This window comes from Rhipicephalus microplus, chromosome X (assembly GCF_043290135.1).
Source record: "Rhipicephalus microplus isolate Deutch F79 chromosome X, USDA_Rmic, whole genome shotgun sequence".
Classification (NCBI taxonomy): Eukaryota; Metazoa; Arthropoda; class Arachnida; order Ixodida; family Ixodidae; genus Rhipicephalus; species Rhipicephalus microplus.
Window position 1 is genome coordinate 171281382 of NC_134710.1, and position 27967 is coordinate 171309348.

At 44.8% G+C, this 27967-nt stretch overlaps 1 protein-coding gene across 1 annotated transcript in view; it reads right to left on the reverse strand.

Moving 5' to 3' along the window:
• Window positions 1-27: 27 nt before the first annotated feature.
• The window catches only part of LeuRS-m (Leucyl-tRNA synthetase, mitochondrial), an 88512-nt gene continuing 60572 nt past the window's right edge, over window positions 28-27967 (reverse strand). The window contains exons 15-20 of the mRNA XM_037428579.2: window positions 11693-11783; window positions 8643-8800; window positions 8238-8315; window positions 627-782; window positions 467-535; window positions 28-344 (exon numbers count right to left, since the gene is read on the reverse strand). Of these exons, the coding sequence (XP_037284476.2) occupies window positions 102-344; window positions 467-535; window positions 627-782; window positions 8238-8315; window positions 8643-8800; window positions 11693-11783 (795 nt within the window). The 3' untranslated portion in view covers window positions 28-101. The remainder of the gene's footprint in view (window positions 345-466; window positions 536-626; window positions 783-8237; window positions 8316-8642; window positions 8801-11692; window positions 11784-27967) is intronic.

The following is a 27967-nucleotide window of genomic DNA, read 5'->3' on the forward strand; positions in this document are numbered from 1 at the left end:
TATTGGGCTTTTGTTAGAGACATCAGCTGTTAAAATAAAATAATGTTTATTTAGCTTGACGCAATAATTTTAAAACTACAACTCTCAGAGTCTCAATTGTCTTATTCAATACGATTTTGAGAAAGTACCTTCTGATGTTCTTCAGCGTGTTTCCCTCGAGAGATGAACCTTAGCTCTGCTTTGTATGAAGGGTAGTGGTCAAACACAACACGAAACTTTGGTCCTTTCTGCAAGCGATGACGGAGACTGTCAGATTCAATGGCCATTTGATATGCAGACTCCTTTGTCAAGCGTTCAAAGTCATGGCGTGGCAGCTGTATCCTCATCAAGTCCACATTGTCTTCCTGAAAATTAACCAGGCTAAATCAGATTTTGCTACCTATGTGAATAAAACTGTTTCAAAGCTGCTGTATAAGTGTTTGCTGAACAATAAATGCTTTGTGTGATTTGAATATGATTTGCATACCTTAATAAGAAGGTCTAAGTTGAAATCTGCGTCGACTTGTGGCCACAGCTGTTCCACAAGAGGGCGGTCCTAGAAGGACAATAAGTAAAACTAATTAGGTCATCCGGAGTGCAAATGCTTTGCTCACTAATCTAAACAATGCACAATGGTTAGCACTTACTACTTGATATTCAACATCTCTGAAGCGAGCAGCATCGGCGAATCCTGCCCAAAGCTCTGAGGCAAAGTGAGGTGCCAGTGGTGCAAACATAAGCAGTAGAGCAGCTAGAGCACGCTCAAACTCCCTTCCAAACACCACTTCTCCACGGTTCTTGTACTGCGCAACAAAAAAGAAGTGATAACATTCAGTTCAGTCGATCATAAAAGTAGAGAAAAGGCTGCCTCAATACTTTGTGGCCTGGATCCAAGCTTTCTTAGGTGATAGAGAATTTTAATGCTCGCAATCTGGTGTCAACTCTTCAATATATAGGCAAACGAGAGGTATACCGCAAGGGTCAGTACTATCGCTCTTATTATTTAATGCACTACTATGTACCATTCCCCTACAGCAAGATGTACAGGTCTATGTGTATGCCAATGATATCACATTTTTTGCTGCATCGGCGAACATTCACACACTGTATTTTATTCTGCAGACATACATGAATAGCCTGGAAACGTGGCTGGAGGATATCAACCTATGCCTCAATACAAACAAAAGTACAATCGTAGTTTTCGCACAAAATGCCCCAGTGCGAATTTCACTAATGAACCGACAAGACGCCATACCTCAGGTCGAGTCAGTTCGGTACTTGGGGGTGACCTACATCGAAACACTTAACTGGAGTCGCCACATAGAAAACATGGCTGCTAAAAGAGCACATGCCATAGGGATGCTGCGCAGGCTCAGTAGTTATCGTGCCGGTTTGCGTAGAGATGTGCTCGTCATGATATATTGCATGTACTTTCGACCGATATTAGAATTCGGCTGTGTTTTGTTTTCTGGCGCTCCGGCCTACAAAGTTCGACCACTGATTCTGTTAGAACGCGTACCTTTAAGCTTATGCCTAGGGCTACCTAAATATGTTGCGAACAATATCCTATACGAAGAATCCCGCCTGCCTTCTCTTACCAAAAGATTTCATATTCTAACAGTACGTACATTCCTTAAAATCTATGCATCACATCAGCGGAGGTCACAGTATGTATTCATTAACCAGCAGACCTCATTTTTTAACCACCAATGGTCTAAATTACGGTGCCCTCAAGTAATATTTACACAGAAACTTTTGGAGCCCTTAAGAGTTAACATTTGGGAAGTACTTGTACTAAACACTGTAGATGCAATTAGGATTGAGTTTGACAATATATATCCCAAGAATGCAAATAATTTACCGTACCAGTATATAAATGGCATTTTGGAAGATCATTTGGCCAGAAACATCCATTGTGATAGCGACTGACGCTTCTGTTTATGAAGAGAAGGCTGGCGTTGGAATCTTATCATCCTCTCTAGATTGGGCTTTCTCAATTCTATTACCTGACTTTACCCCTATTTACCAAGCTGAGCTACTGGCAATAGTCCTAGCATTGCGTAAAGTGCTGCTAGATCTATTTGCGGTGATTGTTCAACAGACTGTCTCTCGGTCTGTACTGCCTTAAGCTCACCAACTTATTCGCGTACCTTAGAAACTTTCTACTTGCTCATTCCTAGACATGTGCGACTCGTTCGACTAGTTTGGGTACCAGGCCATAGAGGTTTAGCTCTCAATGAGCATGCAGATGCACTTGCTGTATCTTCCCTTGATTGTCCTGTTTTACCTATTTTGCCTACTTCGAAATATATCACAGCAGCACGCTTTGAAAAATGCACAACGTCCAATAACTTCGAAAAATCTCCTTTGTTTGTATCAGACTACCCACAGTTAAAGTTCCCTTGGAAGAACAAGTGGTGTTTATCAAGAAAGGAAGAAATAGTAATTACCAGGCTGTGTTGTCGAGTCCCTTCATTGAACTTTTACCTTCACAGGTCGGGTCTGGCACAGTCGCCTTTTTGCCTTTATAGTAATGATAGGGAATTTTTGGAGCACTTCTTTTTGTCATGCCGAAAATTCAAAAGTCAAAGGAAAAATCTACTAGAATAACCCCTACGAAAGTTGAACTTAAACAGTCGCATTTGGATTCAGCCACAGGAGCGTTTTTACCGCTGTTACAAATTTCTTACGAGAATCTAAAAGAATGGAATGCTAAACATAAATAACTTCAGTTGTCTTATGTATAATTTTTTTTTCTTTTTTGTGTGTTTATTAAGTTTTTCTTTTCAAGGTTTCTTGTTTGTTTAAAAATGAAGCACATTTATATTATTACCTATATTACCTAATTAATCCAACCCTCCCTTTCGAGAAGTGAATTAATTTAAAAAGCAAGGCACCGTCCCATTCATGGCCTATCCCCCTAGGTGGGTTGCGCCAAGGTGTTGAGGAACCAACCAACCAACCAACCAAGTGTGCTTGCAGTAGTTACATAAAGAGTGTAAAAAAAAAGCTCTGAAAGGCCACTCTTCCAGCTTTCAGTGTGACTGTGCTGCATGTTCCCCTTAGGCCTGGCGGTTTTTTCATCAGACCTGTAAGCTGTCCCCATGAAAGTACTAATTCTCTTTCTGTGCAACTCTCTTTTTCTGTTCTGCCATGTCTATATGTACTGCCACATAGTAATCCGTCTAGCTCCTTTCTTATGGCTCTCTGGACGGCCTTTACACCTTAAATTTGGGGTCCCCTTCTAATTACCCTGACTGTGTGGGGAATAAAATAATGTTGCAAGGGGCAAGGTCAGTGAACTATAGAGATTGTTTCTCTTAGTCAGAAATCATTACTTGGTGTCTTATCTTGATGAACACGCCACAGTTTGCTTTGCCACAACTCTGGTCTCTTCTCGTGTGTCATGTGATGCAGACACTGAAAAATCCATTGTAAGCTTGCTATTGATCATCTGGCCCTGAGGCAGGAACTGGAAGTGCACAATGCCACGGAGATAAAAAATTAAGATCGCTTCACTTATGAAAAAAAAACACAGCAACAGATGATGGACTAGCAGAAGGGGAACACGGACAAGTGCTGTCTTGCTTGTCCTCATTCGCCTCTTTTAGTCCGTTGCCTTTTAGCCCTGTATCCCATTTTGAACTGCCTTGCTTTCCTCGTCCTCAGTAATAAAATAGACTTCCAGCGAGAGCTCCTTATCAGCGGCACAATTTTCCACACATGTCACTCAGACATATGAGTGCAGGACATTGTGTCGTCCCCATACTCTTTTTTTCTTCAACTGCACCTTCAACTGCACCTGAAAATTCAAGTCCCTCTATGCTCATGGTTCATTCCTCAATTCTCACAGGTTAACAGCCTTTCAAGACAACAGTGAAAAAAAATGTACAATTAAAAAGCAGCTGTGAGAATCTGATATTACATTCATATACTGTCAAGATGTCATATAACTGGAGTAAATAATAGGCTGTACCCTATTTTGCTATGGAAGCAGACCTAGTGCTGTTACTTGCAGGTGAACCTTGCCCATACATAAATCCTCCTTCCAAGTTCTTGTAATAGGCAAAATATCATGATGCAACATTCTGTCCTGAGCTTGAACAACAACTGCAAACCACATGAAGCGAAGAAAATTGGCATAAAAGTTTAATGTATCTAAAACAGTGGCACATCGGGCCCGTGCCCTCCTTGAACTATTTCTTTTTGCCATATCATACAGAGCCCAAAATGACATTTGACCACATTTGCCTGACCAGCCCCCCCCCCTTCTGATCAAGAAGGTGGCCCCGTTTCTTAGAAAAAATTCTACCTACTACCCTGGTTAAAAATATTTTACCACTCAATATAATTGAAAAGGATGGTTATATTTTATCACATCGCTGCAATCAGAATCTAAAATTTCAACTCAAAGTGTACAGAGCTCTGTCAATGAAGCTACGGCAATGGCTGTGCCTTCATTCACTTTCTTGAGCGCTCATACAGATTAGAAAAACAAACGGACATATAAACAAGAATCTGCCTTAAGAAAGTGGTGCTGTATGCCTCTATATCTTGTAGCTAAATTTCAAATGGCCCCTCAAACACCTCTCTGAGAACAAATCTCGTAAATATCATATAAGCCAGCAAACACAGAACAAATGTGTTATGCAATCCCTTTGAGCTTGTTTGTGTTTGAGCTTATATTGAGCACTGAGCAGACACATTTCATAACCTAGACTTGAGAGAATGTCGGGCAGTATGACTCGCAGCCATGTTAGTTGATGTAGGACAACTGTAAAAAAACAGACATCACGTAGAACATTACTTTTTCCTAAGACAACTGGCTGATTACTAGTATTATGTTGATCATGTAGATTTTTATTATAAAAGAGCGTATAATCAGCCTGCTAGTGTTCTGAACACGTTTAACTGCTCCTACATATTGACCTGCTTCACATATACATTAAGTAGCGAAGACCGTTTTTAAGCATCATAAAGATTTGATTTTTTAGATCCTGCCAACATTCACTACACTGCAAACACGAAAAAAATGATGTATTTAAGCTTTCCTAGTGCTTTGCAAACTTATCATTTACAGTGAAGGTGGCTTTCCTTTTATGTTTTTCAGTATTTGGTCTCAGACATGCAATTCGAGCTGTTGTTACAATGGCACTGATATAGCGAACCTAACCTTGGCTTAAATATGACACAATGAAAGTAAATAATAAGGTAATCTATACCGATATCCTCTTCTGGAGTAGGGAAAAAAGTCAGTTCTTCTGTAAGTGAAATGCAAAAAAAAAAAAAACCACTCTGGACTAATGATGCCATCTTCCATTTCATGCACCAGCCCCCAGTGACATTATTAGTTTGGTATAGAAGAAAATGCTTGGCACAACACCACTGCTTACCAATTATAAAAAAAGAGTATGAGTGGCCTGGATACATAACAAAAAAAGCTGCAGAATGTGTGACCATTAACTGACATTTTTTTAAAATAAGAGCGCACTGCTTAGACGCAGACAGAAAGACAGTCTTTCTGTCCGCGTCTAAGCAGCGCGCTCTCATTTCAAAACAGTCATGTATCCCCAACTCGCCAAATCAACCATATTGACATTAACTGACAACTGTGATGCAGGAAACAATTTTTTAATGACAGCAATTAAGCTTATTATGTGCAACATATATAAATGATGTAATGAACTGGTAGTAACAGCATAAACCTATAGTATACTACCTTGTTGAGTGCATATTGAACAAACATGTGCTTATAGTATGATGCAGTCTCATCAAATCTTGTTTATCTGTGTTGCAAAAAGTTTTGAAAAGAAACAGTGCACCATTATGCCTATGTAAAAGATGGGTGCAACCACCTATTGAGTGAAATGCTGCTAATCATGGAATTGAAATGCAAAAAAGTTCAACATTCTTAAGGTACTACACTGCAAGAAAAAAAAAAAGGACTTGAATGTTTAATGTTTTATTAACAAAATGTAAAAGACACATTTACATTGTTTGGACATTAAGCCTGTGAGTTCACTAATACTATTTGCTTGTGGTAATTTTGAATTTAGCGCTAAAAAAATGGCTTGAGATGTTTGTCTCAGATATGCATCTCAAAAAGCCTAAATTTAGTATGTTATTGTTTTCTATACTTATTCTATCACAGGGAGTGAAAACATGAAAGTAAACACTCAATTTACCACTGCTTCGTGGTGTAACCTATGCTGGTAGCCAATACCAAGCAAGTCTTACTATATGCTTGACAGGCTATTTGGCTGCGAGATCGAGCAGAGTCGCCGCCTGGTGGCAACTGGCCGAAATGGTGAAGTGTGGATTGCCCCTTGCGTCGTCTGCTAGCCACGTCGTGTTTCTATGTGCGCGTACGCCATGCACGTTCTCAAATTGTGGTTTGCCTGGTCATGTCACCGCGAGTGTGACTGTTTCTATGTATGCCTGAAATGACGCACGAAAGTATTTGGTCTTGCTCGGCTGATAATGCATTGTAATAAGATCGGCGAGTGCAACTTTCCAGAGTGCTGTTTATTGTCGTCGTACCCTCCATTCACCAGAATGATTTCAGAGTGGGTGCCGCTTTCTGTTTCAAGCACATCACAAAATGCCCTTCGCATCTTCCCAAACATGAGGACTATTAAATGCTGTGTGAATGCAACGTTTTAAAATGACTCGGTTGTAAAAAAAAAAAAAAAAAAAAAAAAAAAAAAAAAAAAAAAAAAAAACTGGCTGTAGGTAATACATTTGCGCACTGTTGGTAGGTGTACAACTACGACATTGTAGTTTATCGATCATGTGAGCAGCCTTAGTTGTGTTTATCTGGCGGTGGTACCACTATATTGAAATATTACTATCACATGATGTGTGAGACTTCGGTACTTGTACTGTACTTAAAACAGAGTTAGCGTGCGCAATCGTGTGCTTAGATTTAGGACCGCTTTAAAGAGCCCAGACGTTGAAAATTAATTCAGATGGCATGCCTTATATATAATGTATAATTTCACTGAAAATTTTATCTTATTTTTACGTTGCTTTTAGCGTTTCTGTGGCGTTGTTGGAGACCGACAGAAGACAGTAGTAAGTTTTTGTCTAAAAAAAAATATGCTTGTCTCATCAACCAAACCTTTTTTGTAGCATTGTCATGCACGTAATCCATCGATGAAAGCTTTCTGCTGCACTCTTGTATAAGACTTTTACTGGTGCACAAACATGGGCATACACGTTGTAAATGCAGTTTAGCGCAAAGCGTCGTCAGTCACTAAGCTTTCCTGACTAGACTTATCAATTGTCCCGCATTTTATGGTGGACAGAATGAGAAAAAGAAGATAATATGGGTAAAGGTGTGAACAGTGATACTGAACGAACTGCACAGATATGCGGGCTTTCTACCATCTTTCTTTCTCTTTTTTTTCGTAGTATGCAGATGACAAAAATGTAAATAAGTAGTTCAGTCATGCTACAGCAATGCGTAGCGGGCGGAACACAAGCTAACCACATACAAACAACACAGCAAAGGCGTGGTTTAGTGCTAAAGCGTGAAGAGGATCACCCAGGGTGAGCGTCCCTATGAAAGGCAAAATGCGCTTTAGTCGCGGGTAATGTAAACGTTGCATAGGTGTCGTGCACCGATTCAATAGAGAAGAGCGTAGATATTAACAGTAAACTATAGTCAACGCATTATCCGCCGACAATTGGCTCAGACCCCACGCAACGAAGTGCTGCTGCGTGTATTTGTATACGCACCGCTGACCGCCTATCCACACTTGCGCGGGGATGGTGCTGCCACCTATAGCCTGATCTCGCCGTGAATAGCATAGTAGAGATGAGATATAGGTATACAAGTAGTCAGTTCCCATTAGGCGCCAGTGCAATCTCAGGACAAATTATATGCACAGGTTTTTTGCCAGTGTGCATATGCATTGGTAAGTTTGTGCTGTTTATTAACTTCTATAAAGCTCGTTCATAGCCCCCTCTACGTGGACTCTTTCTGCTTGAAATACTGTAGGCAACAGACTTTACAAGAAGGTGCATGCTAGCAGTAGTTTAACTAGTATGAAGTCATGCAACAGAGACTATAAACCATTTAAGCATGTACAACTGAAGAAGAAAAACAGAAAGGAAAGATCTCAGAACTCTGAAAGGTTACTTCAAAGCCTTCATCTGGCCTATGCATAAAATATAAGATATAAATGGGTGCAATGCCAAGCATTCAAGACATCCTCAATGTCACAGGCATGTAAGAAAGAAATTATGACACTTACTCGTAAATGCTTTGTGAATATTTGGAGGTCCTTGATGACTAGGTTGAGCTGCCGAGTGACATTGTACATGAATGTTACCTGCATAAAGGTAGAGCGCAACATGCTTGCAAGTCATTGCTTTAGCTACGAGAGGATTGTGAACTTTTGTTCAAAACTGATATGCATAAGACAGGGTCAAGTTGCAATGAATACCAAGCAGTTAAATTGTTATGTAAAACATTAAAGTTCTTCAGAGATTTCTATATCTTTAGTGCATATTCTGCTTCAATCATCTTCAGACTTATCAATTTTCACAGGAAAAAGGCTCAAAGTGCTGAAATACATAGCTGTCAATGAAGGATTACAATGAGGGATTACAGTATTGTGTTATTAGAAAATAAGGAAGAGAGAGTATAGAGACATTACATTTTTTACATGGTGATTTCTGCCCTCGTAGTAGTATGCCTCCCGCTCTGCAAATTCTGGACTGGACTGTGCCTGTTCCAGTGGTCGTTTCACACTATTCCGGAAATCATGTACAGTCAGCCACAGCCGCTCCTGCCAGCTGACAATTCCACGAAATGCTGCAGCAAAGTAATATTGTACTTAGAGAGGCAATCATGGAAAAGTTTGTGCCAGATACTCCACAAGCAAGTTTTTTTTCTCCGACAGATAGTTGGAGTCTCTTGACGGAGTGTTTTCATCATCATCACCATGATGATTATTGCACTCCTCCTAATTACCACAACATGATGGACACTTCTATTGGTCATAACTACCCCTTCCTTGCTTCGACAAACTCCACCCTATTTTTTCTTATTCACTAATCACACTGAAACACTTTACCCTCTGCTGCCTCCAAACGTAGTTCCTTACCTTTGTTACCCATTCTATTACACTGATACAACTCCACTTCTTCCTTTTAAAATTTACTATAATACCATGTACGTGTGTAAAATGCCCTACAGCCATCTTTCTGTCTCTAAATCTGGTGCTTATCATTTTCTACTGCATCATTGTGCAGCTTTTGCATGCATTGTAGAAAATTTTGTCACTACAAGACAACGAAACACAATATAAGAAAAAAATCATAAAAAATAGCCAAGCTAAACACTTTACAAATTAAATTTCACAGTATTAGTTTCCTAGGCTATCTTGTAAATACAAAGCATTTAGAACATGGATGGGTGCTATAGCTACAAGAAGACAGCCACATCCCAAGCAGGCTCGATTCTTCTGAAATTTATAGGCAAGTATGTATCCCAACAGGCAAAAAGCATTTAAAGCAAAATTTTACCTGCCAAATGAATTGTAGTGGGTGAGTTGGTTCTGTGACATGATGAAACACTGAAGTGCAAAGAATACTTTTGACATGGATATAAATAAATAAAACCGAGGCACAGAATAGAAGATTCTTGGTTCCTCAGGCCTATGTCCCCATTCTTTGTACCCATGTCTAAAGTATTGGTTGCTGTGCAGTGTTGCATCATTTAAAAATGATTACCTAATATTTTACTAATGTGCTTTTCTCAATTGCTTGTCCCCACGTGCAACTAGCCTACATAGGTCCTTGTGGCAATGCAAGAGGGCTGAAGGGAAAAATCGCAACCATCCCTGTTTCATTTTGTCTTTACAATGTTACAAGTCAGTGTTTTCTCTGTAACGGTTTTTCTGACATCTCCTACACAGTTCTTTACAATGACAACTAGACACACTTCCAATGCAAATCCTGTGCCACCTGTGTCTAATTGCTATTGATTGTTGAGTATTCATAAGACTTCACATTATAAAAACGGATCTTTAGGCATGAATTTACCGTGCTTGAAGGGTAGCAGTAAGCTTAAAAAATGCAAGAAAGCATTGAATAAGTTTCTTGGACATAATGCAAGCAGCTGCTGTATCATATAATGAACTTAAACCCCATGATGGTTCATAAGTGCTCAGTGACATTTGCTAATGTAATGAGTGATTTTTGCTGCTTTATGTTCCTGAGCAGCAGAGGAGCTATGTGTTTCTCAAATTAATTTTGACCACTCTTTAATGTGCACCCAAATATATGTTTGTAGTGGGAACTCAGAATGCTCTATTTACTTATTGAAAGTTTTGCAATGTTATTATAGTTACAATACTGATTAATTATTTTTAATTAATATTGTAATTAAATGGAATAAAAAATAGTCGACTTGCTACATAATATGGCCAGCAACACACATTTGGTTGCATCTTTTTTACAGGACATTGGGATATTTTTAAACTTTGACTAAAGTTGGTTGGGGCATCCTGTATACCAGGAGTCTCAAACACGTGGCCCATGGTCCTTTCGCTAGTGGACTGGGCTGCACATTACTGCACATAAGAAGATGCAGGCTCTTCATGTTTAAAAAAAATTCCAATAAGTATGCTCATGAGCTGCACTAATCTGGCTGGGCATTGTTTTCAAGCATTTTTTTTTGTAAGGCCCCACCTTTTATGTGGTCACAATTTGCTAAAACATAAGCATGAAACAAAAACTCTGTATTCAAAGAGCAACATGCAGATCATCGTCCTTCTGGAGATTGGTGTCGATACATCTCTCGAATCTGGATGCCATATCTCCTTCAGAAATGACCCATATAGAAGATATGGGAAAGATCGTCTTTCAAACTGTAATGTTAGTTGACATTTCATTCAATCTTTTCCTACAGCTACAATCTTCCTTATTGTGGTATCCCATGCAGAAGAGTAAATTTCGAGCCCCGCCGCGGTGGCCTAGTGGCTAAGGTACTCGGCTGCTGATCCGCAGGTTGTGGGATCGAATCCCGGCTGCGGCGGCTGCATTTCTGATGGAGGCAGAAATGTTGTAGGCCCCTGTGCTCAGATTTAGGTGCATGTTAAAGAACCCCAGGTGGTCGAAATTTCCGGAGCCCTCCACTATGGCGTCTCTCATAATAATCATATGATGGTTTTGGGACGTTAAACCCCACATATCAATCAATCAAGAGTAAATTTCGAGACTGCGGCCCAAGCTGAGGTGTGTTTGAGACCTCTGCTGTATACAGAGTAGAAATGTCCCAATTAAATCAGGCGTATGGTGTTTGCAGATTAAAGTCCATGAAATTTTTCTATGCTGGTATGTGCAATTCCTCAAGATAACTGCATCATGTCGCTACAAAATTGGCAGCTAAGTGTAATATTGGCTCTGACATATGCGTTCGAGTCAAAATTATATCAATATAACCCCAATTCAATATGGTGAAATTTAAGTATGTGCATTACGTCCTCCTAAATAGCCATGTTTTAATCCCTGCGCACTGTAAATAATGGTATCATTGTGTTCAGAACATTTTAATAAACAACAAATTTTTTTAACAAATGCAAATAACAATGTAAAGTGTGTGCTCATTGAGCAAAATAAAACAATTGCAGCAAAATAAGAGAGAGAAACTAGAGCATACTAACATGCTGCCTCTAATACAAGTGCCAAATGGTAATATTACCAGGACTGGGCCATTTGTAGCGTGATGTTGGGGAGTAGGCACAAAGGATGAACAGTCTAGTAGTGTCTATTCCATGTTCTGACACTATGTCCTGCATTCACAAAAACAAGCAATACATGGGAAGCTTGTGCGGGGGCAATAAAAAGAAAGCAATATTCATCCTCTTCAGTAATAAACGTGTAGTGCTATGCAAATTTGCCATTTTAAGAAAGCTGTGAACAATGAACAACTGAAGCAGGAGTCTCGACTTCACACTGTACTTCAGGGGTGCTATTTCCTAAGCTTTCCATCAAGGATGGAGGAGGGATCAAACGGAAGAATGAGAGGGAGCCACATGAGATTGGTCAAGGCTATTCTGACAGTCAGGACGTGAAAATAGCCACGAAATAAGCATAAAATGGGTGGAAGCCCCGTTCTATCGATAGAATGAGCACAAAACGGTCTCTGGACGATGTGGACTGGATTGAAACTTAGGTGCTTACGCCCAGAGAATTGAATTAGCCTGTTTTTCACCTGGCTTACCATGATTCCACGCTGAAAATCACCACCAAATAACTCATCAAATTGTGACAACACTTAGTGCACACTCAAGACATTACAACACAAATAAATTGCTGAAGTCATCCCATTCCGCAGCCTCAAGCTTTGAAAAATAATGCCTCTCAATATTGATGTTAAGCTGTAATAATTCTGTACTTCTTCAAGTGTTAATAGCATTTCTGATTTCCCTCAGCTTGCCTATGGCTGTTTATTGCTTTTTGTTCTCCCATTCCATTCTCTCCTTGTTCTCGAGAAAACTCTTACAAAATAGCCCCCCAGGCCAGATGCTGGAATGTGAAATCGTAACTCGCACAAGGCATGCTATGCAGCCTACAGAAAAGGGTCACGCAAGCCATAAACAACACATCATCCAGGCTGTGTCAGTGCTGTGCTTTTTACATACGAAAGCTCCAAGCTCAACGAAATTTCCTACAATACAGTTGACACACTTCCACTTTGCCACATACAGTATTGCAGATGAATGGTGACATCAAAACATGACAACAATGACTTTCTTTTCGAGTGTTGTTTTGTTTAAGTAAATATTACTCGGTGAACTTGCACTACATTTTTAAGTTATTCTAGCTCGGAAGAGCACGCAATTTAGTACATTTAAGTTAGTATACACTTTTTTGGCAACTGCATATTTTACAATAGACATTCAAGACATTCAAGAAAAACAATAAAAAGCAAACACCTTTTTGCAATGTTTTATCAAGAGCCTGAAAAGCGAAGCTCTGCAAATTTACAAAAAAAGGAATTTTATGATTAGCACCAATATGGCTACAATGGTGCTCAATAGCCTGGTAAAAGAACAAGTGGTCAAGCTTAACAACCAGCCTTTGAAACCATGCAAAAATATGTATATGTAGGCCACTGAGCTTCACACTAGTCGAGCTGCCCATTGGGAGCTTTTTTTTTTGTCCACCTAAGATTGTACACAGTGGAAATAAAGATTTAATTTAATTTCACTTCATTAATTATCAGTGTGCCTACTTATGTAAAGAAAATTCATTTATAGCTAAGAATTAGCTAGTTAATATATAATAGGTAATTCAAGCTCATGATCGGCAACTCAAGGTGTACAACCATTTCATTTTGCAAGTAATAAAACATGAGGCAGACATATAGAGAAGAACAAAGAAACTTGAGCAGATGTTAAACATTATGCTGTAGGTGATGAAATAGAAAATTGTTGAGGAGTGTAGTGAAGAAGAGGAGCTTCAGCGGCATTTCTCGGCACATCAGGGGCATCGCCATCAGCATAAGCTCGTGCTTGCTGCGCTTGGCCGGACGCTGCTGACTGCTTCGCTTTCTGCGTTTTGCGCTGCAAATAAACCCCGTTACAAGTGGTGGATTTTGCTGGGTTTCGATCACCCTGGAGCTTCGGAATCGCATTTTACCATCCACTATGCCTACCGACGCAAGGGCCGCTCCAACTCCTCCACCGGCACCGCCTACTGTTCTCTGCGCCGGTTCTCTGCGTCTGCGAGATCCCCCTGTTTTCTGAGGCACAGAAGACAAGCAAGGACGTTGACGACTGGATTTCAATGTACGAGCGAGTGAGTACTCACAACAAATGGGATGACGCCGCCAAGTTGGCCTACGTCTCCTTCTACCTGTCGGACGTGGCCAAGCTGTGGTTTATAAACCACGAAGCGGAACTCCCTACATGGTCGGTCTTCAAAACGAGCCTCACACAAGTTTTCGGGCAGCCTGAGGTACGCAAACGCCGTGCCGAACAACGCTTACATACTCGGTCCCAGCAGCTTGGTGAGAATTTCACAAGCTATATTGAGGAGGTTCTGGACCTTTGCAAGCGAGTCAACGAGTCCATGTCCGAAGAGCTTAAGATCAAGCATATCATGAAGGGCATTGAGGACGACGCTTTCCAAATGTTGCTTTCTAAGAGTCCTCGCACTGTCCTAGAACTGACCGAGTTATGCCAGAGTTTTGACGAGTTGCGCAGGCAACGTCTTTCCACCCGACGTCCCTCGGTGCTCGACAACTCTTTGTCCAGCCTGTCCACCCTTGGCATAGGAGAAGACCATGCCCCTCTTCTCTCCAAGATCCAAGAGTTCATCCGCGCTGAGGTCGCTCGTCAGCTCTCTTTGATGTCCTGCGTACCCGATCAACCACGCAGATTGACGTCTACACTCCGCGACTTCATTCAAGACCAGGTCCCACAAGTTCTTCCTCCCGCTCGTGAACCGCCGCCAGTCGCCGCACCTCTCACGTACGCCGAGGCCGTTGCTCGACCTCAACAGCCTGCGTTCCAGCCAGCGCCTACGTATTCGTCGCCGCCCTTTTCGCCGCCGATCTATTCACCGCCGCCTATGCCGATACCACCTCGGCCGCAGTTTCCTGCCGCCCAGCCGGAAGTCGGAGTCTACTCTGACCAATGGCGGACCCACGACAACCGTCCCATATGTTATGCTTGTGGTGGTGTTGGCCACGTGGCACGTTATTGTCGTCGTCGCCAGGCTGCTCAGAACATTCGACGGATGCCCTCTTTCGACCCTCAGTTTTCTTCTACGCCTTCAAGCCCTCCTTCCTCTTCCTTTCTTCTGATCGTCCACACGGCCCGACCCGCCGCTCCCCATCTCCACGTCGACGTTCGCTTTCCCCTATGCGTCGCCGTTCCGGATCCACCGACGAGGAAAACTAACAGCCGCAGTTCCCGAGGCACGAACTGCGTCCCCGTCGCCATGCACAAGTCCTCGCCCCTGTCCAGCTAACGTGATTGAAGTGTCAGTCGATGGTATCATCGTCATGGCGCTTGTCTACACCGGAGCCGCTCTATCCGTCGTTTCCATCAACCTGTGCCGCAAACTCCGCAAAGTTTTGACGCCATTATCCGGCCTCTCTCTTAGAACGGCTAACGCACAAAGTGTAACACCTCTCGCAGCCTGTACCACACGAGTCGTCATCGAAGGGATTGTGTATATCGTCGAATTCGTAGTGCTGCCCTCGTGTTCCCATGACATGATACTCGGCTGGGACTTCCTTGCGAATAATCATGCCGTCATTGACTGCTGTCGCGCTGAACTTGAGCTATCTGCACTTCCTGATGTAGACGCTGTCGAAGCCTCCCTGCCGTGTTATAAACTGTTTGTTTCCGACGACACCACCGTACCACCGCGCTCTTCTCTGCTGGTGACTGTCGTGTGACGCTATTTCCGACGGTGATGTCTTATTTACGCCCTCTGTCCTGTTCATTCAACGCAAATGTTCTCCACTGCCCATTGCTCTCCTTACTCTCCACCATGGCGTCACGAAGACGCTCGTGTACAATACGCTAGAAGGGCCTTTACCTTTATTCTATGGTGAATGTCTCGGTCACGTGCATCCGATCGACGCCCGTCGCATTTTTGACGCTCCATCTAGTTTACTTTCTACGGACCTCAGCGCACTCATTTCAGACTCTGATGTTGACCAGTCACTCCTTGACGCTTTCCACCGCTCCATCGATGTCGCAACGTCTTCTTCAGAACGAAGCCAGTTAGTGAACCTGCTGCAAAAGTTTCGTACTTCTTTTGACAGCCACGCTTCTGGCCTCAGTCGCGCATCGAACATATCTCACAAGATTGACACAGGAAGCCATACGCCTCTACGGCAGCGCCCCTACCGAGTCTCAGCGTCGGAGCGCCGTGTTATTGACGGCCAGGTTGCTGACATGCTCCAGCGGGGTATTGTACAGCCTTCTAACAGTCCCTGTGCGTCACCGGTCGTTCTTGTTAAGAAGAAGGATGGCTCCATTCGGTTCTGTGTGGACTATCGACGTTTAAACAAGATGACCCGCAAGGACGTTTACCCGTTACCGCGAATAGACGACGCCCTTGACTGTTTGCAGGGAGCAGAATACTTCTCTTCGCTGGATTTACGGTCTGGATACTAGCAAGTTCCGATGAAAGCATCTGACCGACCGAAAACAGCATTTGTCACACCTGATGGGTTATACAAGTTTACCGTTATGCCTTCCGGCCTTTGTAACGCTCCAGCCACTTTTAAAAGAATGATGGACACTATTTTACGAGGCCTCAAGTGGAACACATGTTTATGCTACCTCGATGACGTAGTTGTCTTTTCCACCGATTTCGACACCCATTTAAATCGTCTCGAGCACGTCCTCACACGTCTCACCGACGCCGGCCTTCAACTCAACCTCAAGAAGTGTCGTTTTGGTGCCCGGCAGCTCACCATTCTTGGCCACGTCGTATCGCGGGACGGCATACTTCCTGACCCCGCCAAGTTTTGAGCAGTCGTCGATTTTCCGAAACCAAAGAACTTGAAGGAACTTAGAAGTTTTGTCGGCTTGTCGTCATACTTCCGACGCTTTATTAGAAATTTTGCTTCTGTATGTGCGCCCCTTACGGACCTTCTTAGCGGCGACAAGGACCTTTCCACCTGGTCACCAGCATGCGACGATGCATTCACCAAATTACGTCACCTGCTGACTTCACCACCCATCCTCCGCCACTACGATCCTGCCGCTCCCACGGAGGTTCATACTGATGCCAGTGGTGTTGGACGTGACGCTGTGCTCGCGCAACGAAAGGCAGGGTTTGATGAATATGTCGTCGCCTACGCAAGCCGAACTTTAACGAAAGCCGAGGCTAACTACTCCGTAACCGAGACAGAGTGTTTAGCTATTATTTGGGCCCTTGGAAAATTTCGCCCCTATCTGTATGGTCACGCATTCGACGTCGTCACCGACCACCACGCCCTTTGTTGGCTATCCACACTTAAAGACCCTTCCGGACGACTTGCTCGCTGGGCACTCAAACTTCAGGAATACGACATCCGCGTTATTTACAGATCTGGTCGTAAGCACACGGACGCCGACGCCCTTTCTCGCTCACCCATATCGGATGAAGGCGTTTGCCTCTCTTCCCTCGAGCCTGCACTTGCGTCATCCGCCTTGCGCAACATGACGGTGGAACAACGAAAGGATCCCTGGATCAATGGCCTCATAAGCATTCTTTCTGATCCTCTCACTCCTTCGCCGTCTCGCGCTCTCCGCCGCCAGGCTAGCAACTTTTGCCTAAGGAATGATCTTCCTTATCGACGCAACTACCTTTCTGACGGTCGCAAGTGTCTCCTTGTGATACCCCGCCATCTTCGAGCTGCTATCTGCGAAGCTTTTCACGCGGACCCACAGTGCGCCCACGCAGGCCTCTTCAAGACATACGCTAGGCTTCGACTCAGATTTTATTGGCGTGGCATGTATAACTACGTGCGGAAATTCATTCGCTCGTGTGCTCAGTGCCAACGACAAAAGTTACCTCCCGGGCAAGTCTACCCGTCACAACCTCTTCCTTGTCCTAGTCGACCTTTTGATCACGTCGGCATTGACATTTACGGACCACTACCATCAACTCTAGCTGGTAATCGCTGGATTATTGTTGCGATAGACCATCTCACATGATATGCCGAAACAGCCGCGCTGCCGACTGCCACAGCCCGTGACGTTGGAACGTTTCTGTTGCAACGTTTCGTTCTGCGTCATGGTGCCCCTCGCGAGCTCTTAAGTGACAGAGGTCGTGCCTTCCTTTCTGACGCCTTGAAGGCATTACTCGACGAATGCCGAATCGTGCACCGCACAAGTACAGCGTACCACCCTCAGACGAATGGCATGACGGAGCGCTTCAACCGTACTCTTGGCAGTATGCTGTCGATGAACGTCGCCTCTGATCATTCAAATTGGGACCAAGTTCTCCCGTTCGTCACCTACGCATATAATACTGCCGTACAAGCTACTGCTGGTTTTTCGCCATACTTTCTTTTGTACGGACGAGAACCTTCAAATACAGTAGACACTATTCTTCCATATAAACCTTATGAGTCCGAGAGTACAACTCTGTCCGAAGCTGCCCGACATGCTGAAGAATGCCGCCAGCTTGCCCGCTCTTTTTATACCGAGGACCAGTGGCAGCAGCAATCCCGCCAGACTGGGGACCGTTCGGCTCCAAACTTTCCACCTGGTTCATTGGTATGGCTTCGGGCACCTGCTACCGCGCCTGGCCGCTCCGCAAAACTTCTTCCCAAATACATCGGGCCATACCGTGTTGTAGAGCAAACGTCACTCGTCAACTATATCGTGGAGCCCATCAACCCATCCACAGACCTACGCTACCGCGGCCGCGACACTGTCCACGTCTCTCGTCTCAAGCCATATTACGACCCATTAGTCGTTTGTTCTCCCTAATCCGCCAGGATGGCGTCTTTTTGCGCGGAGGGCGATTGTAGTGAAGAAGAGGAGCTTCAGCGGCATTTCTCGGCGCATCAGGGGCATCGCCATCAGCATAAGCTCGTGCTTGCTGCGCTTGGCCGGACGCTGCTGACTGCTTCGCTTTCTGCGTTCTGCGCTGCAAATAAACCCCGTTACAAGGAGTAACATTAAGATGCAGGAAGACAGCAGAATGGGTCTGAGAACAAGCAGGGGTAGCTTACAGACTAAGTTGAATCTATCAGAAAACAAAAAATGAACCGGGCAGGCCATGTAATGTATAGGACAAATAACCGATGGTTAGTTAAAGCAGGGGCACAGCCAAAAGTTTTATTTGAGGAGGGCGGCTAGTTCCAAACCCCTTCTTTTATGTATGTGTATACACATACAAACACATATACACATGCGAAATGTAAAAATTTTGGTGGAGACAGGGGCATTGAACCCTCAAAGAACACCCTTGGCTACAGCACTGAGTTAGAGCAACGAAATGGTTATCAAGGGATGGAAGGTGCAGTAGAGTACAAGAAAATTAGGGGGGGTGATGAAATAAAAAAATTTCAAAGCATAAAATTGAATCAGTTTGTGCAAGACAAGGTCATATAACGATCAAAGGAAAAGCCCTTTGTCCTGCAGTGAGCATAAAATAGGCTGATGATTATGATGAATACAAAAAGTAATTTATTTCTGATTTATATTTTTTTAAACAGGTACCTTACAGGCTTGCATAGGAGTATTTTGTCTGGAAATTCAATAGTGATCGTGATGAATTTCCTGCAGCGCTCACGAGTAAGATCAAGGATGAGAACAACAAACGAGAACAGATGCTGCCCCTCAACAGAAGTTTTTTTTTTAAATCAAGAAGAAAAGAACAAAAATTTGAAGGAAAGAGGAAGGTTGCATTACTCAAGCCTCATTTCTATTATGGGACAATCAGTTTAACTAGCTGCTGAGCATATGCGCCAGCACAAGATGAGGCTATATGATGAATGCATGATAGCTTGTATTCTTTTTTCAGTTTTATTTTTCATGTTTTTCATTGGCGTAGCAAATGCTAATCTTAACTTAAGGTGCTAACTATTATGGGAGATTTTCCTACTCCGTTTCTGCTTCTTTTTTTTTCAAAATAAACATCAGTTAAGAGTCAGCACCTGTTCTTATTTGTTCTTGATCCTACTCATTAGTGCTGCATGAAGTTCATAATGAGCACCAGGCAACTAGCCCTGCTTACCATACTAAGGTGAATCATAAGTGTTATGCACAACTAAAGCAAGCAAGCAAGGAAAAAAACAAAAAAACACGTAAGCAGTAACATCTTATACAGTAAATGTAACTACCAAGCCCACTGTTCAATTTTTTGTAGTTATATATATATATATATATATATATATATATATATATATATATATATATATATATATATATATATATATATATATATATATATATATATATAATGCCACCATTGATGAACGAGCCACTGTGGCTCATACGCGTTTTTGGGTGCGAAGAAGAAGAGAACATCTTTGTTGCTCTGGTTCAAGTGAACTCCTGGCTGCAGGTCTTTTACAGTTCGTCGGGCCGCGACTTCACCCCCAGAAGTCGCCGTTCCTAGTTTCCCCTGCGGGGACTTGGTGACCAGCTCCTGAAAGGAGCGGAAGACGATGAGGGCAAACTGGGTGACATAGACCGGCGAGGCAATGGTGATCTCGACTGGTGGTGCTGAATAGTCGAAGTCGGCACTGTCATCGACCTCCGTGAATTACTTGTGTCGTTCGAGGATCCTTTTTGCGCTGCAACTGACAGTACGCAATTCCGGAAAAGAGCGCTCCGTGTTACCGATGATTCTCTAACTCTCCCACCTCGAAGCAGCCTCTTTGTCAAAGTAGAATTGGGACAGGACGTGTCTGACGCGGTAATTGCAGAGGCCAATTTGTCTCTCCTTATTTCACGACAAATCTGTGTTGCCCGAGGAATCATTCAGCCTAGCAATGGGCATGCTCACCTGCTGGTCACGAACTTCAGCAACGAATATCGCCACCTAACGAGACACACTGCCATTGCATATTGTGAAGAACTTGCCGATGCCGACGGTCCGTCTACGTTACCATCATTTTCATCGAATGGCCACCCTGACGAGGCCTTCGCGAGCACTCTCGACGTAAACGAGAGACTACCTTCGGCTCAACGAGAAAGCCTTTTGCGTATACTCGGCTCATTTCAAGACTGCTTTGCCACTACATCAAAGGTTAAACAGACACCACTTTCTCAACATCGTATCATCATGGAACCCACCGAGAGACCCATCCGACAACATGCCTATAGGGTGTCGCAAAAAGAGCAAGATGCTATACGTGACCAAGTCCAGCAGATGCTTCAGGACGACGTCATTCAGCTATTGACCAGTCCCTGGGCTTCGCCAGTTGTGCTAGTAAAGAAGAAGGATGGTACGTTGCGTTTTTGCATTGATCACCGTAAACTGAACAAGGTCACCAAAAAGAATGTTTATCCTCTACCCCGGAGAGATGACTAGTTGGACCGTATACGCAACGCTAAATATTTTTCCTCCATGGATTTGCGTAGCGGCTACTGGCAAATCGCAGTGGACGAGCGCGACCACGAAAAGACGGAGTTTATTACTCCGGACGGCCTGTACGAGTTTAAAGTGTTGCCTTTCGGTCTATGCTCAGCGCCAGCTACTTTCCAAAGAATGATGGATACGGTTCTCACGGGGCTCAAATGGCAATCATATCTTGTTTACCTTGATGACGTCGTGGTCTTTGCAGACACGTTTGAACAACACGTCCAACGCCTTCATGCAGTTCTTCAGGCAATCAGAACAGCGGGGTTGTCTCTCATACCCGACAAATGTCAATTTGGGTATGAAGAACTGAAGTTCCTTGGTCATGTTGTGAGCCATGCCGGCATCCGCCCAGACCCCGAAAAAACCCGCGCCGTTGCCGCCTTTCCCGTGCCCACAAATAAGCGCGACCTACGCCGATTTCTGGGGCTCTGTGCGTATTACAGGCGCTTTGTCAAAAACTTCTCGGAGATTGCTGAACCCCTTAACAAGCTTACAAAAGACGGTGTCTCGTTTGTTTGGGGTCCCGATCAGTGCCATGCGTTCGACACCCTTCGAAACCTCCTCCAGGCTCCGCCTGTACTAGGTCATTTTGACGAAAGCGCTGACACGGAATTACACACTGACGCCAGCAATGTTGGACTAGGAGCGGTATTAGTTCAGTAGCATAATGGCGTAGAGCGCGTGATCGCTTATGCGAGCAGAACGTTATTGCCAGCGGAGAAAAACTATTCTGCAACCGAAAAGAAATGCCTCGCTGTTGTCTGGGCCATAACAAAGTTCCGCCCATACTTGTATGGCCGCCCATTCAGGGTAGTTAGCGACCACCATTCCCTTTGTTGGCTCGCGAATCTCAAAGATCCCTCAGGTTGTCTAGCACGATGGAGCCTTCGGCTACAAGATTTCGATGTCACCATCGTCCACAAATCTGGGCGGAAACACACCGACGCCGACTGTCTCTCACGTGCACTGGTCGAAAATGCCAACACTGATCTTGAAGACGACGACACTTTTATTTCTGCCGTATCAGCAACCAGCTTAGCTGAGCAACAGCGTCACGACTCGGAGCTCATCCCGCTCATTGACTACCTGGAAGGACGCAATTCCCACCTTCCTCAAAGCTTTGCACGCCCACTATCCTCCTTTTGTTTCCGTGATAGAGTGCTTTATAAAAAGAACTTCCATCCTACACAAGCTATGTATCTGCTTGTTGTGCCAACTACGCTTCGTGGTGACATTTTACGTGCGTGTCATGATGAGCCATCATCCGGACACCTCGGCTATACGCGCACGCTGCAACGGATTCAACGCTCCTACTACTGGCCACGTCTCGCGAAGACTGTGAAGCACTACGTTCACACATGTCACGACTGTCAGCGACGTAAGATTCCACCTTTACGACCAACAGGACTACTGCACCCAATTGGCCCACCAAAGGTGCCCTTTCATCAGATTGGCATGGACTTGCTGGGGTCATTCCCCACGTCTTCCTCTGGAAACCGGTGGATTGTGGTCCCTACAGACTACTTAACACGCTACTGTGAAACCAAGGCACTTCCAAAAGCCACAGCAGCAGATGTCGCCCAATTTTTCGTTAACAGCATCGTCTTACGTCACGGTGCTCCAGCTGTCATAACTGATCGTGGGACAGCTTTCACCGCCGAGATGCTGCAGGAAGTCTTGCGATTAAGTGGCACGGAACATCAAAAAACAGCGGCTTACCACCCGCAAGCAAATGGGCTGACTGAACGACTCAATAAGACAATTACAGACATGCTGTCAATGTATGTCGACATCGATCATAAGAACTGGGACGCCATACTTCCCTACGTAACTTTTGCGTATAACACTGCTGTTCAAGAAAGCACTGGTTGCACACCTTTTCGCTTAGTCCACGGTCGCGACGTCACGACGATACTCGACGCCATGCTCCTGCCCGACAACTTAGGAATATACCACACGGATGCCGCCAAATTCGCACAGTGCGCAGAAGAGGCCCGTCAACTTGCTCGTCACCGTATTCCATGTCACCAAACCGCAGACGTGCACCGCTACAATCTTTGCCACCGTGAAGTTATTTTTAAGCCAGGTGATGAAGTCTGGGTGTGGACACCTATCCGACAGCGTGGACGTTCAGAAAAGCTTCTTCGCCGCTACTTCGGCCCTTACAAGGTTGTGCGATGTCTCAGCGACGTCACTTATGAGGTTCTCCCACAAGGCAATTCGAGACGTTCCCGTTTCACCCCGCAAACTGAAGTCATTCACGTTTCACGTCTCAAACCATACTTTTCGCGCTGTGAATCGCCGGTGAGTGACTGACTTTATTGGTAACTTCGCGTCTTTCTTTTTGTTTCGTCTTTTCCTTAAATTTTTTCTATTTTTCTTATTTTTCATTTAACTTTTGTCCCCACAACCAATTACGTTATTCCACCTTACGCCATTCATTTTGCTCGCATGCTAATTTTCATCTAATTTTCTTTTCTTTTTTTTGTCTTCATGTACAGCATCGAGACGATGCTTCTTGGGAGAGGGAGTAATGCCACCATTGATGAACGAGCCACTGTGGCTCATACGGGTTTTTGGTCGCGAAGAAGAAGAGAACATCTTCGTTGCTCTGGTTCAAGTGAACTCCTGACTGCAGGTCTTGTTTTGCTCGTGACAATATATTGTCACGACGCAGACACAGCAGGAGTCCGATATAGAAGAGCTCACTTTAATTAAAATGAAAGGCGCTCGTAAAGAGGACCGGGCAAGAGCTTCGTCTTCCTTTCTGGCTGCGCGAGCTCTCCTCTGCAGGTTGAATGCGGCATTTGCCTCCCTCCAGGAAGAGCATTGACCCGATGCTCGGCTATAGAATATGCGGTGTACGTAGTTGATGTATTACGCAAATGGCTCACTGCAATATAGCTTCATCAGCACAACGTGCACGATTTCAGATTTTTGAGCTCGCGAGGAACTGTCGGGGATGACCTCATAATTCACGTCACTTAGGCGTCGTACAACATTGAAAGGACCAAAGTACTTCTTCAGTAACTTTTCAGAAAGGCCGCGTCGGCGAATAGGGCTCCGGACCCGCACTTTCTCGCCTGGTTGATAAGTGACGTATCGGTGTCGCAGGTTATAACGTTGTGCGTCGTAACTCTGCTGTCGGGCGATTCGCACGCGTGCTAGCTGCCGCGCCTCTTCAGCTCGTTGGGTAAAGGCTTGAACATCTGTGTCTGTATCGTCGCAGTCATGCAGCAACATGGCATCAAGCATTGTCGTTACTTCACGGCCATAAGGAAGACTAAATGGCGTGCTCCGTGTAGTTTCCTGCTGCGCCGTATTATAGGCAAACGTCACGTATGGTAGAACGTCGTCCCAATTTTTATGATCCACGTCGATGTACATACTGAGCATATCAGCAATTGTCTTGTTGAGGCGTTCTGTTAAGCCGTTGGTTTGTGGGTAGTAGGAGGTAGTTTTTTGATGCGCTGTTCCACTCAACTCAAGCACTGACTTGAGGAGCATGGCCGTGAAAGCGGTACCTCTGTCCGTTATTATAATTCTAGGAGCACTATGCCTCAGAACGATATTTTCAATGAAAAATCGTGCCGTTTCTACTGCGGTTCCACTTGATAAAGCCTTTGTTTCTGCGTAGCGAGTAAGATAGTCCCTAGCGACAATTACCCACTTGTTTCCAGTATGCGAAGTCGGAAACGGTCCAAGGAGATCCATTCCGACTTGTGCAAAAGGTATGGTGGGCACTTGAACTGGTTGCAACAATCTAGCTGGTTTTAAAAGTGGCGATTTTCGTCGTTGACAATCGAGGCACGTGCGGACGTAATGCTTTACAGTGCCTGGAAGCTTCGGCCAGTAGTACTTGCCGAAGCTTCCAGAATGTGCGCGTGTATCCGAGGTGGCCGGAGGTTGGCTCATCGTGGCAAGCGCTCAGGATCTCATCGCGAATGGATGTTGGGACGACAAGTAAGTGGGCATTTCCGATGGGGGCAAAGTTCTTCTTGTATAGGACACTACTGCACAAGCAGAATGATGGCAGGCTCCTTTCAAATATCTTGGGAACGCTTGTAGACTGGCCGTTAAGGAAATTAATAAGAGGAAGCAACTCACTGTCTTCTTTCTGCATAGACGAAACGGTGACTGTGTCGACCACTCCTAAAAATGCCATGTAATCATCTTCTGAGACATCGTCTTGCTTTATAGGCGACCTGGATAAGCAATCAGCATCAGAGTGCTGCCGTCCCGACTTATAGACGACCGTCATATCGAATTCTTGTAGGCGTAAGCTCCAGCGCGCTAGCCGATCGGATGGGTCCTTCAAGTTGGTCAGCCAGCAAAGGGAGTGGTGGTCGCTGACTACGTGGAAGGGACGGCCGTAGAGGTATGGGCGAAACTTCAGAACTGCCCATACTACAGCAAGACATTCCTTTTCCGTTGTGGAATAATTGGACTCGGCACGGGAAAGCGTCCTACTTGCATATGCAATCACTCTCTCGGCTGAGTCTTGCCACTGGACGAGTACAGCGCCTAAACCTATGTTGCAGGCATCGGTGTGGATCATGGTTGGAGCGTCCTCGTCAAAGTGAGCAAGCACAGGTGGTGTCTGCAGGCGCTGTCGTAAATTGTCAAATGCAGCTTGTTCCTTTTCGCCCCATAAAAATGGAACATCATCTCTCGTTATGCATGTTAAGGGCGACGCTATGTGCGAGAAATTGGTGATAAACCTGCGATACTAGGCGCAAAGGCCAAGAAAACGTCTTACGGCCTTCTTTTCTGTTGGCACCGGAAATTTTTGGACGGCGTCGATCTTGTCGGTGTCCGGACTAACACCTTCATGGCTCACCACATGTCCTAAGAATTGGAGTTCTTTGAAACCGAAATGACATTTCTCAGGTTTCAGCGTTAAGCCAGCGGACCGTATTGCTCGAAATACTAATAGCAGCCATCTTAGATGTTCCTCGAATGTTGGTGAGAAAACAATGACGTCGTCGAGGTATACCAGACACGTCTGCCACTTAAGGCCTGATAGGATGGTATCCATCAGTCTCTGAAATGTTGCTGGGGCTGAGCACAATCCGAAGGGCAAGACTTTAAACTCGTAAAGCCCGTCAGGCGTAACAAAAGCAGTCTTTTCTCTGTCCCGCTCATCGACCTCGATTTGCCAATAACCGCTTTTCAGGTCCATCGACGCGAAGAAGCGTGCATGCCTCAGCCTGTCAAGTTAATTGTCAATACGCGGTAGTGGGTATATGTCTTTCTTTGTCACGCGGTTCAGCTTGCGGTAGTCCACACAGAAGCGTAAGCTGCCGTCTTTCTTCTTAACTAGCACTACCGGTGATGCCCAAGGGCTTTTTGATGGCTGAATGATGTCATCATTGAGCATTTCCTGGACTTGTTCTTGGATTGCTTTGCGTTCTTTCGGTGCCACGCAGTATGGGTTTTGTCGAATTGGTCTTGCCGTCTCTTCTGTTATAATTCGGTGCTTTGTCAGTGGCGTTTGATTTACCCTCAAGGTCGACGAAAAACAATCTTCAAACTGGCCAAGAATATCTAGAAGACTCTGCCCCTGCACTGGTGATAAATCTGTGCTCACGTCGACAGGCAGTGGTGTTGAAGCGGCCGGCGTCTCTGCCTGTTGTACTGCGAAGCACTCGCGGAATTCTACAATTTCTTCGAAGTATGCAACTGTGGTACCCTCTGTAATGTGTCGACGCTCGTTGCTGAAGTTTGTCAACAGGACCTCTGCTTGCCCAGACACTACACTGATGAGACTTCTGGCAATAGCGATTCCTCGAGAGAGTAAAAGCGTCGATATTTGTTCCGCGACATTTTCTTCAGTATGCTGCGTGTTACACATGACAGAGACGAGGCGGCATGACAACGGTGGCATGGTCACGTCGTCAATCACGCGCATGGGCTTGCGCTGCAGCGCTGCGCTATGGTCCGCAGAGAAGGTTAGTACACCGTCCGGTATATTTATGATGGCACCGTACTCCCGCAAGAAATCCATACCCAAGATGGCCTGTTTACAACACTCAGAAAGAATAACGAAGGTTGCAACGAATGATGAATCCCCGATCTTGATTCGTGCGGTGCACTTTCCGGTAGGCATCAGTAGCTGGCCTCCGGCTCCTTTAATTTGCGGCCCCGTCCATTCCATTTTTACCTTCTTGAGTTTGTCGGCCAGATTCGCACTCATTATTGAAAAGTCCACACCAGTGTCGACCAGTGCGGTCACGTCGTAACCGTCAATTGAAAGTGTAATGTCGGCGGTGACAATCTTGTCTTTCGTTGGTTCATTCGAAATGTGCGGCGGTAATGAGGGATTTTCAACTCTTCGGCAATTCGCAACCTTCCCCCCTAAGGTCGCTGCTTTTAGTTTCCCCGGCGTAGACTGGGAGATCTTTCTCTCGCCATGTCCGTGGTGCTACCTCTATTAGATTGGGGAAAATGACCAGCGGAGGGCGAGCGTGACCGGAACCCAGGAGAAACGTCCCGCGGGATCGTCGTGCTCGTATCAACGTTGCGTCTTCCGTCGAAATAGCGCCGAGGGATAGTGGACGGAAATCCTTGATACCCGGCAACGCGATGAGGACAATACCGCACGATGTGGCTTGCTTCCCCACAATAGAAGCACAGGGGCCTGTAGTCAGGGGTACGCCATATGTCGGTTTTGCAGAGTGGGGGTCGCATCGGCGTCGACGTTTCCCTGTAGTACCAAGGCACTGTCGGCGGCTGTTGCTGGTGGTACTGCTGAGGTGGCGGCACGTTAGATCTAGGCTGTCGACGGAGAATATCTGCATATGTTGGCCTAACTATTTCAGTGTTTGGCTCGGGAAGTGAAAGCGCTTGCCTTATTTCTTTGCGAACAACTTCTGTGACTGACGCAATCGCACAGTCATTCGGTGTGGCGGCGAGCTTCTTC